Source organism: Aquarana catesbeiana, unplaced genomic scaffold (assembly GCF_042186555.1).
Source record: "Aquarana catesbeiana isolate 2022-GZ unplaced genomic scaffold, ASM4218655v1 unanchor225, whole genome shotgun sequence".
Lineage (NCBI taxonomy): Eukaryota > Metazoa > Chordata > Amphibia > Anura > Ranidae > Aquarana > Aquarana catesbeiana.
In genome coordinates, this window is record NW_027362652.1 from 363779 (window position 1) to 378940 (window position 15162).

General features: G+C 42.9%; 1 protein-coding gene across 1 annotated transcript in view; it reads left to right on the plus strand.

Annotated features, from left to right (window-relative positions):
* LOC141121570 (uncharacterized) overlaps positions 1-13059 on the plus strand; it is a 277798-nt gene extending 264739 nt beyond the window's left edge. Inside the window, exon 12 of the mRNA XM_073611204.1 lies at positions 11412-13059. Within this exon, the coding sequence (XP_073467305.1) occupies positions 11412-12368 (957 nt within the window). The 3' untranslated portion in view covers positions 12369-13059. The remainder of the gene's footprint in view (positions 1-11411) is intronic.
* Positions 13060-15162: the final 2103 nt, after the last annotated feature.

Consider the following 15162-nt stretch of genomic DNA (forward strand, 5'->3'; position numbering starts at 1 on the left):
TGAGTCTGGAGTCAATGAGGATGGCAAACGTGATCAACCTCTCCAGCTCCATGGGTATATCTCGGGCTGCTATCTCATCCTTGATGGAATCCGAGAAACCATGAGAAAAAGCAGCCACGAGGGCCTCATTGTTCCAAGCAACCTCTGCTGCCACAGTACGGAATTCAATGGAACAGTTCTCGAACTCTGTTTGATGGACATGAGGCACTTGGCAGCAGAAGCAGAGCGTGCGGGAACGTCAAATACCCTTTTTAAGGAGGCCACAAACTCAGGGTAACTCAAGACAACAGTTTTTTGCGTCTCCCATAGAGGGTTTGCACAGGCCAAGGCTCTCTCAGAAAGCAAAGATATCACGAAACCTACTTTGCTTTTGTCCGTGGGAAACGCTAGGGGCAGCATCTCAAAGTAAATCTCAACCTGGTTTCCTGTATTGAACTGAATCGCCCCCAAATCGCTGGGGAAGCGGACAGAGACTGGCACAGCAGCAGGTATGGCTTGCAACTCAGGTTGTACCGGAGCAGCCACAGTGGGAGTTTCCAGGTGAGCCGTGCGACTCAGGAGCGTTTGTAATGCTATGGCAAACTGATCCATGCGGTGATCTTGCTCATCCAATCTGGAAAAAATATTACCAACAAATGAATTGACTGTATCTTCTGAATTCATGGCCTTCGCCTATTATCAGGAACCATGAATCAGACAGAGACAGAAGTATAGTTAAATCACACTTGTTTAATAATAATAATAATAATAAGGTAAACAGAGTAAGCGTAGTCAAAACAAGCCAGAGTTCAGTAACCGGATCGGGTAGTCAGCCAAGCAAATCTCAGAGAGCCAGAGATAAACGTAGTAGTACAGCAAGCAGGATCAGGAGCCAGAAGGAACGTCAGCCGAGCAAGTCTTCAACAGCAGGAGAAAGTCTCTGTGATGTTGACAAAGGCGAAGGCAGAGATCAAGTGAGCTGGACGACTTTAAGTAGGCAGGACTGACGAGCAGAATCAACAACAGCTGGGTAACTGTGGAGAGAGACGGGAGCTGGCAATTAGCGGACAGCTGAGCGGCCAGCTCAGAGAAAGAAGGGCTGAGCCCAGCCCTGACACACTATGTCTTTTTTTCTTTTTTTTTTTTTAAAGATATTTTTATTGGGTTTAAAGACAAACCAACATACAAGAAAAAATATAACTTTGGTTTTTCATTGATATACAACAGGCAGTACACTCTTTCAGCCAATAAACAAATGGCAATGCACCTATCACGTGTGATTATTAATTGCATAAGTACAGGAATCGATCATATTATCAGTGTGAACTTCATAGATCAACAGTGGAGATCAGCACATTGAAGTACGTGGCACGACCAAGAATTAACATTAAGATGTATTCACTCTGGGGTAAGGGTCAGAGGACTAGCTACCCCAAATTTTGTGGAATGTCTTCTTCTGTTTCCGGAGTTTAAATGTACGTTTATATAGTGGTATAGAATCATTAATTAACTTTAACCAGCAGGATTTCAGAAGGGTCCATGTTCCCTTCCATGACAGCAAAATAGTTTTTTAAACATAAAAATACAGAATGCGGAGTAGTGTGGACATATGCGTGCCATCTGCTGTTATTATTCCTCCTGTCCTGGTGAACCTGATCTCTGCATCGGGGACTGTTTCCATCGCTACCACACACTAGTGGAGTATTAGTATAGGGTACAGCATGGCACAGTCCTAGGGCACACTTTCACACAGGGTCTCGAAAGATGTTAGATGGCGAGCCGGGGACCCAGCGGGTTAGCAGGGGTCAACAGCCCATTGAGGAGTATACAGCCCATTAGCTGTGGAAGAGCTCAGGGGATCCAGTGATGACTGGGATCTTGAAGTCTAGTGGGAGACTGGGAGCTGGGTGAGAGAGTGAGAAACAGGTTACTGTGAGTTATATCTACAGATCTCTATTGACTGTTTTTAGTTCAGTTGCCATAGGAGACAGCAGTTCTACAAATACAGTTGAAAGGCCCTCCACCTGTATAGCTGTCTGCCTATTATTTTTGTCTCAGAGTCTGCCAATTGCTATTGCATCTGCCTAAGGGTGTCCTAGTCCTAACCCTCTCTCCACCAGTTCTGTTTAAGAGACAAGAAATCTCTTTTTCTTGCATTCAAAAAGTGACTGGCGCACATGTTTCCAACTTGCATTGCACCCACCATGCCTAAAAACCCACACTTCGTGGAAGGATGTCAGCTCTCCCTTACTCTGGAGGTCACCTCTAGGCCTCTAGAGTTCGGGGACACCGCTACATTAGGACATACAGTACATACATCGACACTACGAGACGTTTCTCAGGGCTGCAGTTCCTCTGAGCTCCACATGGTGGTGATCTCACTTATACCCAAAATGGAAGACTCTATGGAATACAGACAGGAAGTGATGTCAGGTACAGACAGGAAGTTCCGGGTGAGAGGTGAGTCAGGAGAAAGTAGAGAGGAGACATTGCTGGAAGTGGCAGCAGAGGAGGTAATAAGATCTTATTTTCTATTTACACCCAGTAACCCTAGGGTTGACACCTCATCCCTTTAAACCTGAACTCATATGAATTACACGGGTTCTGAGGCTAATTTAATGCAGATAAGGCACCAAGTGAGTTTAATTGCCACCTTAATAAGCCACAGAACCTGTGTAATTCATATGCACTCGGTTTAGAAGGGATGAGGCAGTAACCCCCCGTCATGTCCGTCCTCTTCCTCCATAGTCACTGTGATGTCTTTTATCTCCAGCAGATGATGATACACACATATATAGTGTGGAAACCTAGATTAACCCCTTCAGGGGCAGAACATTTCCCCACTTACGGGGTCGGAACATTTTCCTTATTTTGGAGATGTGTCACCTTTCCCACCAATCACCTTCTCACCTCTTCAGTCTATAGTAACAGATTATACGACTTTTATTAGTGGTGGATGGGGGGCTTATTTAGGGGGGGATTGGATTATGTATGTCTTTATTTTTATAAGATTCAAGTAGGAAGAAAGAAGGAAAGATTTAATTTGTAGTAAATGTCCTAAAAACTATTTTTTCATCATGATCTCAGTCTCAGATATTCATCGTAAAATGTGATGAGTAAAGTCTCCGGAGTACACGGAGATCACAGGAATATGATGTGTCCTGGCAAAATCCAAAGACAAAGTTCATCTTTCAACGTCCCTCACAGCTTAATAAATTGGAGACCTGAACAGGGAGGTGAGGAGGATTCTAAGAATATCATTTGATTTTACTATTCATTTTCAAATCTAGAATTTTCCTCCTGTGAAGTCTGGAGATCATATGACCATCACATTGCCTCCACCTCCCTCTCCGATAGAATAGAGAAGATTCTAGAAGTCACCAGAAAGATCACAGAGCTGCTGACAGGAGAGGTGAGCGGTGCTGGGAATTCTGGGACATTATCCAGTAACAGATAAGGGATGTGTCTGGATGGTGACTGTATCATTGTGTGTGTCAGGTTCCTATAAGGTGTCAGGATGTCACTGTCTATTTCTCCATGGAGGAGTGGGAGTATTTAGAAGGACACAAGGATCTCTACAAGGACGTCATGATGGACAATCAGCCGCCCCTCACATCACCGGGTAAGAGGAGACTTTATTGTAAAGGAGAGAGCAGTACGGAGGGTCCACCTAGATCCCCCATCATCTGATAAACACATAGAAACAATGTATTCAGTCAGTGTGTGTGTTTCCTACAGATGGATCCAGTAATGGGAACCCACCAGAGAGATGTCCCCGTCCTCTGTATTCCTGGGATTCCACACAGGTCAATATTAAAGAAGAAATAAAAGAGGAGGAGGATGAGGCTGGTGTAAAGGAGGAGTCAGAGTTTCCAAAAGGGCACAATGATCTGTACCAGGACACCATGGTGGAGTCATCCAGCTACAGAAACCCACCAGAGAGATGTCCCCGTCCTCTGTATTCCCGGGATTCCACACAAGAAGATCACACCATCCCTCACCATCATCAGGTAGATGAGGAACAATCACTGATAGTATCATTAGGATCTGTACATTATCTGCATTGTTACAATGGATGTAATTTTTATTATATATTCAGAGTGGAAACCTGAGTGACCCCAAAGCAGAAGTTAAAGAAGAGATAAAAGAGGAGGATAATGAGAATTGGGTAATGGAGGAGTCAGAGTCTCTAAAAGGACACAAAGATCTGTACCAGGACACCATGGTGGAGTCATCCAGCTACAGAAACCCACCAGAGAGATGTCCCCGTCCTCTGTATTCCCGGGATTCTACACAGGAAGATCACACCATCCCTCACCATCATCAGGTAGATGATTGACAATTATTGGTCATTATGATTTATACACAGCATGTTTGCTACATTGAATGTTTTATTTTATCTTTCAGAGTGGAAACCTCGGGAATAGTAGTATTTTTGTTAAAGAAGAGTATAAAGAGGAGGATGAGGAGTATGGAGTAATGGAGGAGTTTTCAGAAGGACACAAGAATATGATGGAGCCACCTAATACCAGAAACCCACCAGAGAGATGTCTCCGTCCTCTGTATTCCCGGGATTCCACACAGGAAGATCACACCATCCCTCACTGTTACAAGGTTGGTGGGACGGAGCATCTAGAACATGGACTTGTGGAGACAATGTGTGGATTTTTTTTAAAGTGATGTCACATTACTAAATCCTGTATTTTACAGATGTTATTTTCTTTTATTTTCTTTGTTTAGGGTGAAGATCTGATAGATTTAAAAGTTGAGGGTAAAGCAGAAGAAGAAGAAAGGTATGTGAGGGATGATCAGCAGTCTATGGAGGAGGATGGAATAACGGGGACATTTATAGAGGAGGACACTCCTACAGAGATCAGCACAGGTGGGTCATTAACACTTAAATACATTCCTCCACCCATACTGCTCACTGATTGGTCCAGAGTAGGGCAAGGACTGAGTGATATCATCCAATAATACTCTGGTCACTTTCCTGAGCTGTGTTCCCCATCCTGTATTCCTGTATTTCTCTCGGATAATCTTCTGTCTCTGTGCTGCAGACACAATTTATGTATCTAGACTGGATTTATGTAGCTTCTGGGGTTCAGCTGTTGATTTTCACCATAAATGTTGTTTGACCTAGGAACCTAGGGTATGTGCCTTGGGTCTTCTTCCCAATCCCCGATTCTAGTAAGATCTCTAGAACATTTCTCCCAGGGTTACTTGCTCTGTTGTCTGCTGGCTGTGTCGGGTGGAGGGATATGTCTGTATAGTCCCAGACCCCCAAGTCACTGAGTGCAGTCTCAGGAGCTGAGACTGATCTAAGCTCCCACTGATTACTGAACACCAGTATTTAAAGCCCTGACCAATACACCATATAATTTATATAGCATAGTACTGAATGTAGCCCTGACCCCTGCACTATATGCTCTGTGTTGTACATTACACAGTACTTACCCCTGCATTATATATTCTGTTGTACAATACATACTACTGAAATGTGCACTATACACTCTATGTTGTACATTACATTGTTCTGTCTATACCATGTCACCTATTCTACATACTCACGAGGAGTAAGCATTTTGATTTCTAGCGCTCTGTGTTTTTCATGCAAACAGTGTATTAAAGACCCTGATGGTCGCAATTTAATGCTTTTATGCATAGGTGTGCGCAGCCTATTGCATTAGGGTGTGCACCCTTAAGCTCAAACACACATGCGTGTGCGGGTGTCTAGATATATATGGCCCCGTCACATTGGTCTCCCTGCCGGCACAGTGAAAGAGAATAGCATAAACACTTCTCTTATGGCAGAGCCGGTAAGAGGGAGATCTTTCCCCTGTTTCTGCTGCTACACAGAGCGATAACACTAATGAGCATGGGGTGATTAGAGTGTGCCTGGGCACACCCGGCATACCCTGTGCGCACACCTATGGTTTTATGTACTTTGGAAGACGGAATGTTCTTGTTGGTGAATGTCTATATTCCTCCTCCTTATAAAAATGATGTACTAAAAAAAGTATTTAAAAAAATGGCACAATGGTCGGATCTTCCAACATTAATAATAGGGGATTTCAATAATGTGCTAAAGTAGGAGGAAGATGGACAGAGTACCATAAAGATTAATAGGAGAAGAAATATAACTGGACTGGCTAGCCAGATACAGGAGATAGGATTGGTAGATGTGTGGAGACTTAGACATCCATTAACCACTTGCCGACCGATGCATGCCGATATACGTCGGCACAATGGCAGTGGTTGGCAAATGGGCGTACCTGTACGTCCCCTTTAAGAGGCGGGGATAGCGTACAGCATGCCTGCGGGACCGGCGGACTCGCTGTTGGCCGGTCGCCTGACGGGCGTGTCACGGAGCCGCAGAACGAGGAAATGCCTATGTAAACATAGCATTTCCCCGTTCTGCCTAATGACATGACAGAGATCACTGCTTCCTGTCATCGAGAGCAGTGATCGCTGTCATGTGAGTAGTAGCCCATCCCCCCCGCAGTTAGAATCACTCCCTAGGACACACTTAACCCCTTCATTGCCCCCTAGTGGTTAACCCCTTCCCTGCCAGTGTCATTTACACAGTAATCAGTGCATTTTTATAGCACTGATCACTGTATAAATGACAATGGTCCCAAAATAGTGTCAAAAGTGTCCGATGTGTCCGCCATAATGTCGCAGTCCCGATAAAAATCGCAGATCGCCGCCATTACTAATAAAAAAATAATTTTAAAAATGCCATAATACTATGCCCTATTTTGTAGACACTATAACTTTTGTGCAAACCAATCAATAAACGCTTATTGCAATTTTTTATTTTTTTTTATTTTTACTAAAAATATGTAGAAGAATACATATTGGCCTAAACTGAGGAAAAAAATAGTTTTTTTTAATATATTTTTGGGGGAAATTTATTATAGCAAAAAGTTAAAAATATTGCGTTTTTCTTCAAAATTGTCGCTCTTATTTTGTTTATAGCGCAAAAAATAAAAAACGCAGAGGTGATCAAATACCACCAAAAGAAAGCTCTATTTGTGGGAAAAAAGGGACATCAATTTTGTTTGGGTGTAACGTCGCGCAACCATGTAATTGTCAGTTAAATCGACGCAGTACCGAATCGCAAAAAGTGCTCCGGTCAGGAAGGGGGTAAAATCTTCCGGGGCTGAAGCAGTTAAGTAGAGAATACTCATGTTGTTCAAATACTTATAGGTCACTGTCAAGAACAGACCTGGCCTTGGGGAACGGATGTTTTCTCCCGTGGCTAGGTTCAATTCAGTACGAGCCGAGGGGACTCTCTGATCTCCTATGATTTTGTCTCTGGAGAAGGGGGAGCAACTGCCTCTCCCTCCATGGAAAGTTAATCCTCAATGGTTGTCTCTGATTCCAGAAGAGAACCAAATCAAACCATTGTTGTTAGGATTTTTTAGAGATAATAAGAACTCAACCTCTTTGGCAGTAGTCTGGGATACTATGAAAGCCTACTTACAAGGCTTGATAATTAAAGACATTTCTAGAATTAAGAGATCGACAAGGCAATCAGCGAAAGAAGTAATGCAAAGAGTTAATCAAGTGGAACAGGAGTTCATATTGGACCTACGGAAGATAGGCGCTTAGTGTCAGAAACCATGAAATCAGACCGAAGACCGAGACAGAAGTGCAGTTAAATCACACTTGTTTAATAATAATAGTAAAAAGAACAAACATAGTCAAAACATAGCCAAATTTCAGTAACCGGAACGGATAGTCAGACAAGCCAGAAGTCAGGGATCAATGTAGTGGAACAGCAAGCAGGATCTGGAGCCAGAAGGGATGTCAGCAAAGCAAGTTTTTAACCAGGAATGCAAGAGACATTTTCTGTGATGTTGACCAAGGTGAAGGCAGAGATCCACAGGGCTGAACGGCTTAAGTAGGCAGGACTGATGAGCATGATATCATCAACAGCTGAGTAACTGTGGAGCGATAGGAGCTGGCAATTAGCCCAGCCCCGACACTTAGCCTGGCAGGAAGTTCAGAAGATATACAGAAATGTATCTTTAGCGAAGGCGGAGAACAGTAGATTTCTTCAGAGTCAAAAGCATTATGAAATGGGGGAGCAGGTAGGCCATATGTTAGCTATGATAGCGCGTAATCAAGACGGCCTGTCAGATATAGCTGCCATTAAAGATATAAATGGAGTAATAGTATATGATACAAGTAGTATTCTGAATACTTTTGTGGATTTTTATGCCTTGCTTTATGAATCTGGGACTGAATGTCAATGAATCTAAGTAGACAATTTTTTAGATAAACTAGATATACCTAAACTGAAATTAAAAGAAAGAGAACTCTTGGATAATCCTATAACCCTAGGCCCCAGGAATGGATGGATTGCCGGCTGAAATATATAAAAAATATGGCCAGATTCTACTCCCAGAACTTCTTGAAGTGTTAAATGAGACATATAATACACAAGAACTTCCTGTATCAATGAAGGAAACGATAATAATAGTAATTTTAAAACCAGGCAAGGATCCGTTAAAACCAGATTCCTACCGCCCCATCTCCCTCCTTACATCAGATGTTAAGATCTTAGCTAGGGTACTGGCAAATAGGTTATCTAGATATATTAATACTCTGACTCATAAGAATCAAACTGGGTTTGTCCCCACAAGAGCAGCGTCAACAAATATTTGCAGACTTTTTTTTTTAAATATGCAGTATGGATAATGGAGGTACCAGTGCCATACTGTCCTTGGATGCCCAGAAGGTGTCCAATATGGTCCGGGATTCCTATCATGGCTGAAACTGCTGTATAGGGATCCCAAGGCAAGGTTGAGAATTAATAATACTATGTCTCCATTTTTTTCATTACCTAGAACAGGGGTCTCCAAACTTTCTAAACAAAGAGCCAGTTTACTGTCCTTCAGAGTTTAGGGGGGCCGGACTGTGGCCAGTGGGAGTAGAAAATGCCCCAGCGTCAGATGCCCCATCATTGGTTTTAGTGGGAACATTAGTCCTCCATTGTTGGTATCAGTGAAAGTATTAGTGCCATATTGTCAGTATCAGTGGGAAGAATAGTGCCCCATCATTGGTGTCAGTTGTGGAGGGAATAGTGCCCCAAGGACCGGATAGAGGCAAGCAAAGGGCCACATTTGGCCCCAGGGCCGCAGTTTGGAGACCACTGATCTAGAGGGACCAGACGAGGCTGCCATCTATCCCTTTTGCTGTTTGCTTTGGCATTAGAACCTTTGGCTATTGCCATAAGACAGTCAGAGAGGATAGTTGGGTTTTGCCGTTCAGGAAGGGAAGAAAAAATTGCCTTATATGCATACGATGCTCTTATTTTTTGGGGGGATATTACAAAATTATTAGTGGAACTTATGACACTTATCTCCACATTTTGGGCAGTTTTTGGATCAATTGGGATAAATCAATATTGATGCCATTAGATGATACAGAAATCTCCTTACCAGAACAAGCCGCGCAAATTCAAATAAAATATACAGTGAAATATTTGGGGATTGAGGTAACACGTAACATAAAGGATTATATTGTTTATATTTATTTATTTATATATTGATTATATTTATTTATATTGTGTTTATATTGATTATATATACCGGTATCTGAATCTTAAACCATTAGTGCTTAAATTTAGGGATAAGTGGTGTAAGCTTCCGCTAACATTGATTGGTAGAGCGAATCTCATTAAAATGATCTGGACTCAACAATTACTGTATATCCTTCATAACTCTCCTATCTGGATAATATCGTATTGGTTTAGGAAGGTCGAATCTCTCTTCCGAGAATTTATTTGGCGCAAAAACAATCCCGTATAAAATTAACCAGTCTAATGTTAGCTAAAGATGCACGGGGACTTGCCATCCCACATGTTAAAAGTTATTTTTTAGCCTCACAATTACAACAATTTTTTTTTTGGTTGGACGGAAATTGCAGATTCTGATCCTATACAGGGTCTGCTATTACCGTTATGTAGGGAATATACACCGATCTCCTTGTTGGAGAAAAATAACTTGTGAGGGGATAAAGAATTTTTGACAGGTAAACGGTTTGATAAGGTATGGCAAGAAATGAAAAGTATTACTAACATTAGGGGTTATACATGTTCTACCCCAATATGGAATAATGTAAATTGTGAGGAATTGCAGAAACTGGAGGGGTTCGAGCTATGGCAAAAACAGGGGTTGAGATATTTGAAGCTGCTGTTTCAGAATGACAGTTTAACCACTTAAGGACTGAGCCTCTTTTTGAGATTTGTTTACAAGTTAAAAACAGTTTTTTTTTGCTAGAAAATTACTTAGAACCAACAAACATTATACATTTTTTTTTTCTAACACCCTAGAGAATAAAGTGGCGGTCATTGCAATACTTTCTGCCGTATTTGCGCAGCGGTCTTACAAGCGCACTTTTTTGGGAAATAATTCATTTTTTTTAAATTAAAAAATAAGACAACGGTAAAGTTAACCCAATGATGATGGTCTTCAGGATCAGTCCAGTCTTCATCTTGGTTGTTCTCCCCCCATCCTCACTCTCTGACCTCTGGTGGGGCTCAGCCAATGGTGCCCTTTGGGTGTGCTCTCACTTGAAATATTGGACCTCTTAAATTACAGAAAGTCACATAAGCCATATACAGGGGTTAATCCTCTGTCCTCTCTCCTCAAGGATTTCTCCAGGCACAGCTCTTAAGGAATGTTGTCACATCAGCCTCTCAATGGTTACTCCTCCTCCTTCACAGGTTTTGCAACAGTCCCAGCACAGCTCCATACAACAAAGACACATCATCGTACTTTCCATAAAAAAACAGGTTAATTGCAATAAAAGATTAAGAACACTCACACTCACATAGGCAGATAGATCTCTTATTGAATTCCCACATACTGCTCTGTCTGTGATTAATACAGATCAATCCAACTTCCTCAAACTCCTGGGAAAGCCCCCAGCTTGATGATGTCACACTTGCTGCTCTGTTTTACGTGTTACGACCTCATTAGAGAGAGCGGTATTTAAGAAGGTGCAGGTTGTCCTCCATCCATCTGCTCATGTCTAGTAATAATCTTTTTATTTCTATTTTAGTAGATGGACGGGAGATGAGGAAAACCTCAGAGGATTGTCTCACTTTGTCTCCAGACTGTAAAGTAGAAGATGAGGACATCACGCAGTATAGTCCAGGAGAAAACCCGGCTACCTCAAATGTCCATCCGGCACCACACAGTGTAGATGGACCATCGTATTCCTCTTATCCTGAGGAACCTCACACTGTGAGGGACGGTGAGAAGCCGTATTCCTGTTCTGAGTGCGGGATATTTTTTTCAAAGAAGTCCAGTCTTTACAGACATCAGAGATCTCACAAGGGGGAGAAGCCATTTTCTTGTCCTGAGTGCGAAAAAAGTTTTGCACAAAAATCAAATCTTGTCACACATCAAAAATCTCACACGGGAGAAAAGCCGCATTCCTGTCCTGAGTGCGGGAAATGTTTTTCAAAGAAATCCCATCTCTGCAGCCATCAGATGTTACACACAGGAGAGAAGCCATATTCCTGTTCTGAGTGCGGGATGTTCTTTTCAAAGAAGTCCAGTCTTTACAGACATCAGAGATCTCACACGGGGGAGAAGCCAATTTCTTGTCCTGAGTGCAAAAAAAGTTTTCCACAAAAATCAAATCTTGTCAAACATCAAAAGTCTCACACGGGAGAAAAGCCACATTCCTGTCCTGAGTGCGGGAAATGTTTTTCAGACTATTCCAATCTTTGCAGACACCAGAGATTGCACACTGGTGAGAAGCCATATTCCTGTTCTGAGTGCGAGAAATGTTTTATACAAAAATCAGATCTTGTAATACATCAGAGGTCTCACACAGGGGAAAAGCCGTACTCCTGTCCCGAGTGCGGGAATTGTTTTTCACAGAAGTCCAGTTTTTATAGACATCGGAGAACTCACATGGGGGAGAAGTCACATTCCTGTTCCGAGTGTGGGAAATGTTTTTTACAAAAATCAGAACTTGTCACACATCAGAGATCTCACACGGGGGAAAAGCCGTACTCCTGTCCCGAATGCGGGAAATGTTTTTCTCAGAAGTTCAGTCTTTCCATACATCAGAGATCTCACACGGGGGAGAAGTCACATTTCTGTTCCGAGTGTGGGAAATGTTTTTTACAAAAATCAGAACTTGTCATACATCAGAGGTCTCACACTGGGGAAAAGCCGTATTCCTGTACTGAGTGTGGGAAATGTTTTTCTCAGCAGTCCAATCTTTACAGACATCAGAGTTCTCACATGGGGGTAAAGCCACTTTCCTGTCCAGAGTGTGGGAAATGTTTTTCTCAGAAGTTCAATCTTTACAGACATCAGAAATCTCACACGGGGGGGAAGCCACTTTCCTGTTTCAAGTGAGGGAATTGCTCCTCATTGAAGTCCTGTCTTCCTGTACATCAGGGATCCCACACAACCCTTGAGGTGTATTAGTGCCTTGAGTGCGGGAAATGTCTTCTATATGAATTTTGCTGGACATCACAGCTCTCATGTGGGGAAGAAGCACACCCTGATATACACCTCAGATATACTCAATGGCTGATCTTCATCATGTAAGAAACAGTTCATAAGGAGATCAGAGATCACCAAAGACATGGATGATGTGTTGTACCGTGTTGGAAGTAGCAAAATAAAAATGGAGTAATTTTGTGGTGTAAGCTTTCACAAACAAAATGCTATGAAATTTTTTTATAAATAGACTCCTAATTTGTCAGGAGAAATGTATTTAACCATTTCAATACCGGGCACTTTCACCCCCTTCCTGCCCAGGCCAGCTTTCAGCGCTGTTACATTTTGAATGACAATTGTGCGGTCATGCTGTTCCCAAATAAAAATGTTAATGTTGAGACAGATAGAGCTTTCTTTTAGTGGGATTTAATCACAGGTGGGTTTTTTATTTTTTGCTAAACAAAAAAAAAAGAATAAAAATTCTAAAAAAAAAAACGTTCTTAGTTTCTGTTTAAAAATTTAGCAAGTACGTAATTTTTCTTCTTCACTGATGTGCGCTGGTGAGGCTGTACTGATGAGGAGGCACTGACAAGGCAGCACTGATAGGTGGGACTGATGAGCATTGATAGGCACCCTGATTATCAGTGTACATGAGCCCTGTCAGCCTTGCCAGTTATCAGCTCTCCTTTCCTCACACAGTGACAGCGAGTGAGGAAAGGACTGCTGAGAAAGGGCAAGTTTGTTTACATGTGATCAGCTGTGATTGGACAGAGCTCGGCCGTTGCGTGCCCCAGGGTGAAAGGGGAGCTGGACTGGTGGGACGGGACATTGCTCAGAGGTGTCTCCTTCAAAATGTCACATTTTGAGCAGATGTACATATCAGGGGACAGTTTGGAGTAGTCAACAAAGCCTCAGGTTATGGTACAAATGCATCAGGCGTACGGTTTACTTCTAATTCGAGGTACTGAAAGTTGACTTCACGTGAACATGGCCCCGCCTCATCCTTGGCATTCGTGAGAGCATACACCGAAGGGTAAGGAAGAAATAGAAAGTAAAGACCCCATGTGCTTGGGTGAGTGGGTCCAGCCCACATGCAGCCAGAATAATTATGGGACTCCCTGGGGAGGTGTGCCCAGTAGGTGGTTGGAGAGCCTTTAAATAGTCTGTGGCAGCATGTGCAGAGTCCCCCTGGGTCCAGTTCTGCTGAAGGAGACCCCTGGGGCAGAATACCATAAGGAGCCATTAGGAAGACACTGAGGTCCCAGCTAGGCTTAGCTGGGGGGGTCTATTTACAAGCTCGTTAAGTTGGGTCTGGAGGAGATCACTGGAGAGAACTAGGAGGAAGTTGGTGGGAAAGAGTCCAGCTATCCTATGGTGGTGTGAGTCTACATCTCTACTGGGAAGAGCCTGGTGGATATTGGCAGGAGGCATCCGATGATGCTGTGGCTGTGTGAGTAAAAGAACAGCACTTGCGAGGTTGTGACTGTGTGTAGCTTTTAATCCTTGGTTCACACCCATGTGTTTTTTAGTGCATTTTAGGTTTTGAAGAAATGCACTACAGTCTATTAAACATAGTTTCTTAGGGATCTAGTTCACATCTGTGTATGTTAAGCTGGTACTTTTTTTGGAAAGGGTATAGTGCTCCAACTAAACAAAAATAAAATTACTAGAGATTGGCTCATATTTTACCCCCCAAATGTGTACATGCATGTATATTGGTTGAGTTAGTTGTCACATCTATTTATAAAAAATGTGATACCTCCCAGTTGAAATTTAAGCCTATAGGTTTTTTGGTATTCAGATGGAATATCCAGAAAACTTCTTGTTTACATAGTAATCTGAATTTGTCTCCCCCTCTTAATGGCATGGTGATCTTCTCTATATCAAAAGTATAACTGTAGGCTAATTCCGTAGATTAAGACGAATATGCAGTAGGGATTCAAACTTTAGAAATGAGACATTGGACATGGCATCGAGATTTAAAGAAAGGGGTTATCCCACATCAGTCATTAATAGAGCTTTTGTCATGAGGTCAACGTACCTGATGTGAGACCGAAGTAGTGGGGAGGCCTCCCTTGCACCTCGGGTCCTTAAAGCCTCTGGAGATGGAGAGAGAGACTTGGTGGGGACACCGAGTGGCAGGGGTGCCAAGGGTGTGGAGCACCGTGCAAGCCATGTCTGAGATCCGAGCCGAGGTCAAGTCCAGTTGGGCAACAAAGCATAAAAGGGTTAATCAGAAGAAGAATGGTCGAGATCCAATCCGGGTCGGTTCCAATCTGGTAGCTGAGTACAAAAGGGGCAAAGAAGTAGAATGGTTAAGGTACAAATCCGAGGTCAAAGGCAAGCAGCGATCAAGAGTAGTCAGACAGGTTTCCAGGCAACAACAGGTTCAGACAGATCTCACACTAGCACAGGAACAAGGGGGGGCTGAATATAATCCAGCAATTTGGCAGGGGCTGGGCTGGACTTATATAGGTAAGTTTGAGGTCACTTCCTGTGCGCCTCCTGGACATTTTCCCGCCTTTTTCCATCAGGTTGATGTCACTTCTTGTGCGCCTCTTTGGTATTTTCCCGCCTTTTTCCATGAGGTTGAGGTCACTTCCTGTGCGCGTCCTGGGCATTTTCCTGCCCCTTTCCATCAAGTCTTCTGCGCAGGTTCGGGTTGGCGCCCTGTGGCGTCTTTGGCGAATGCTCAGTTGGCACGGAT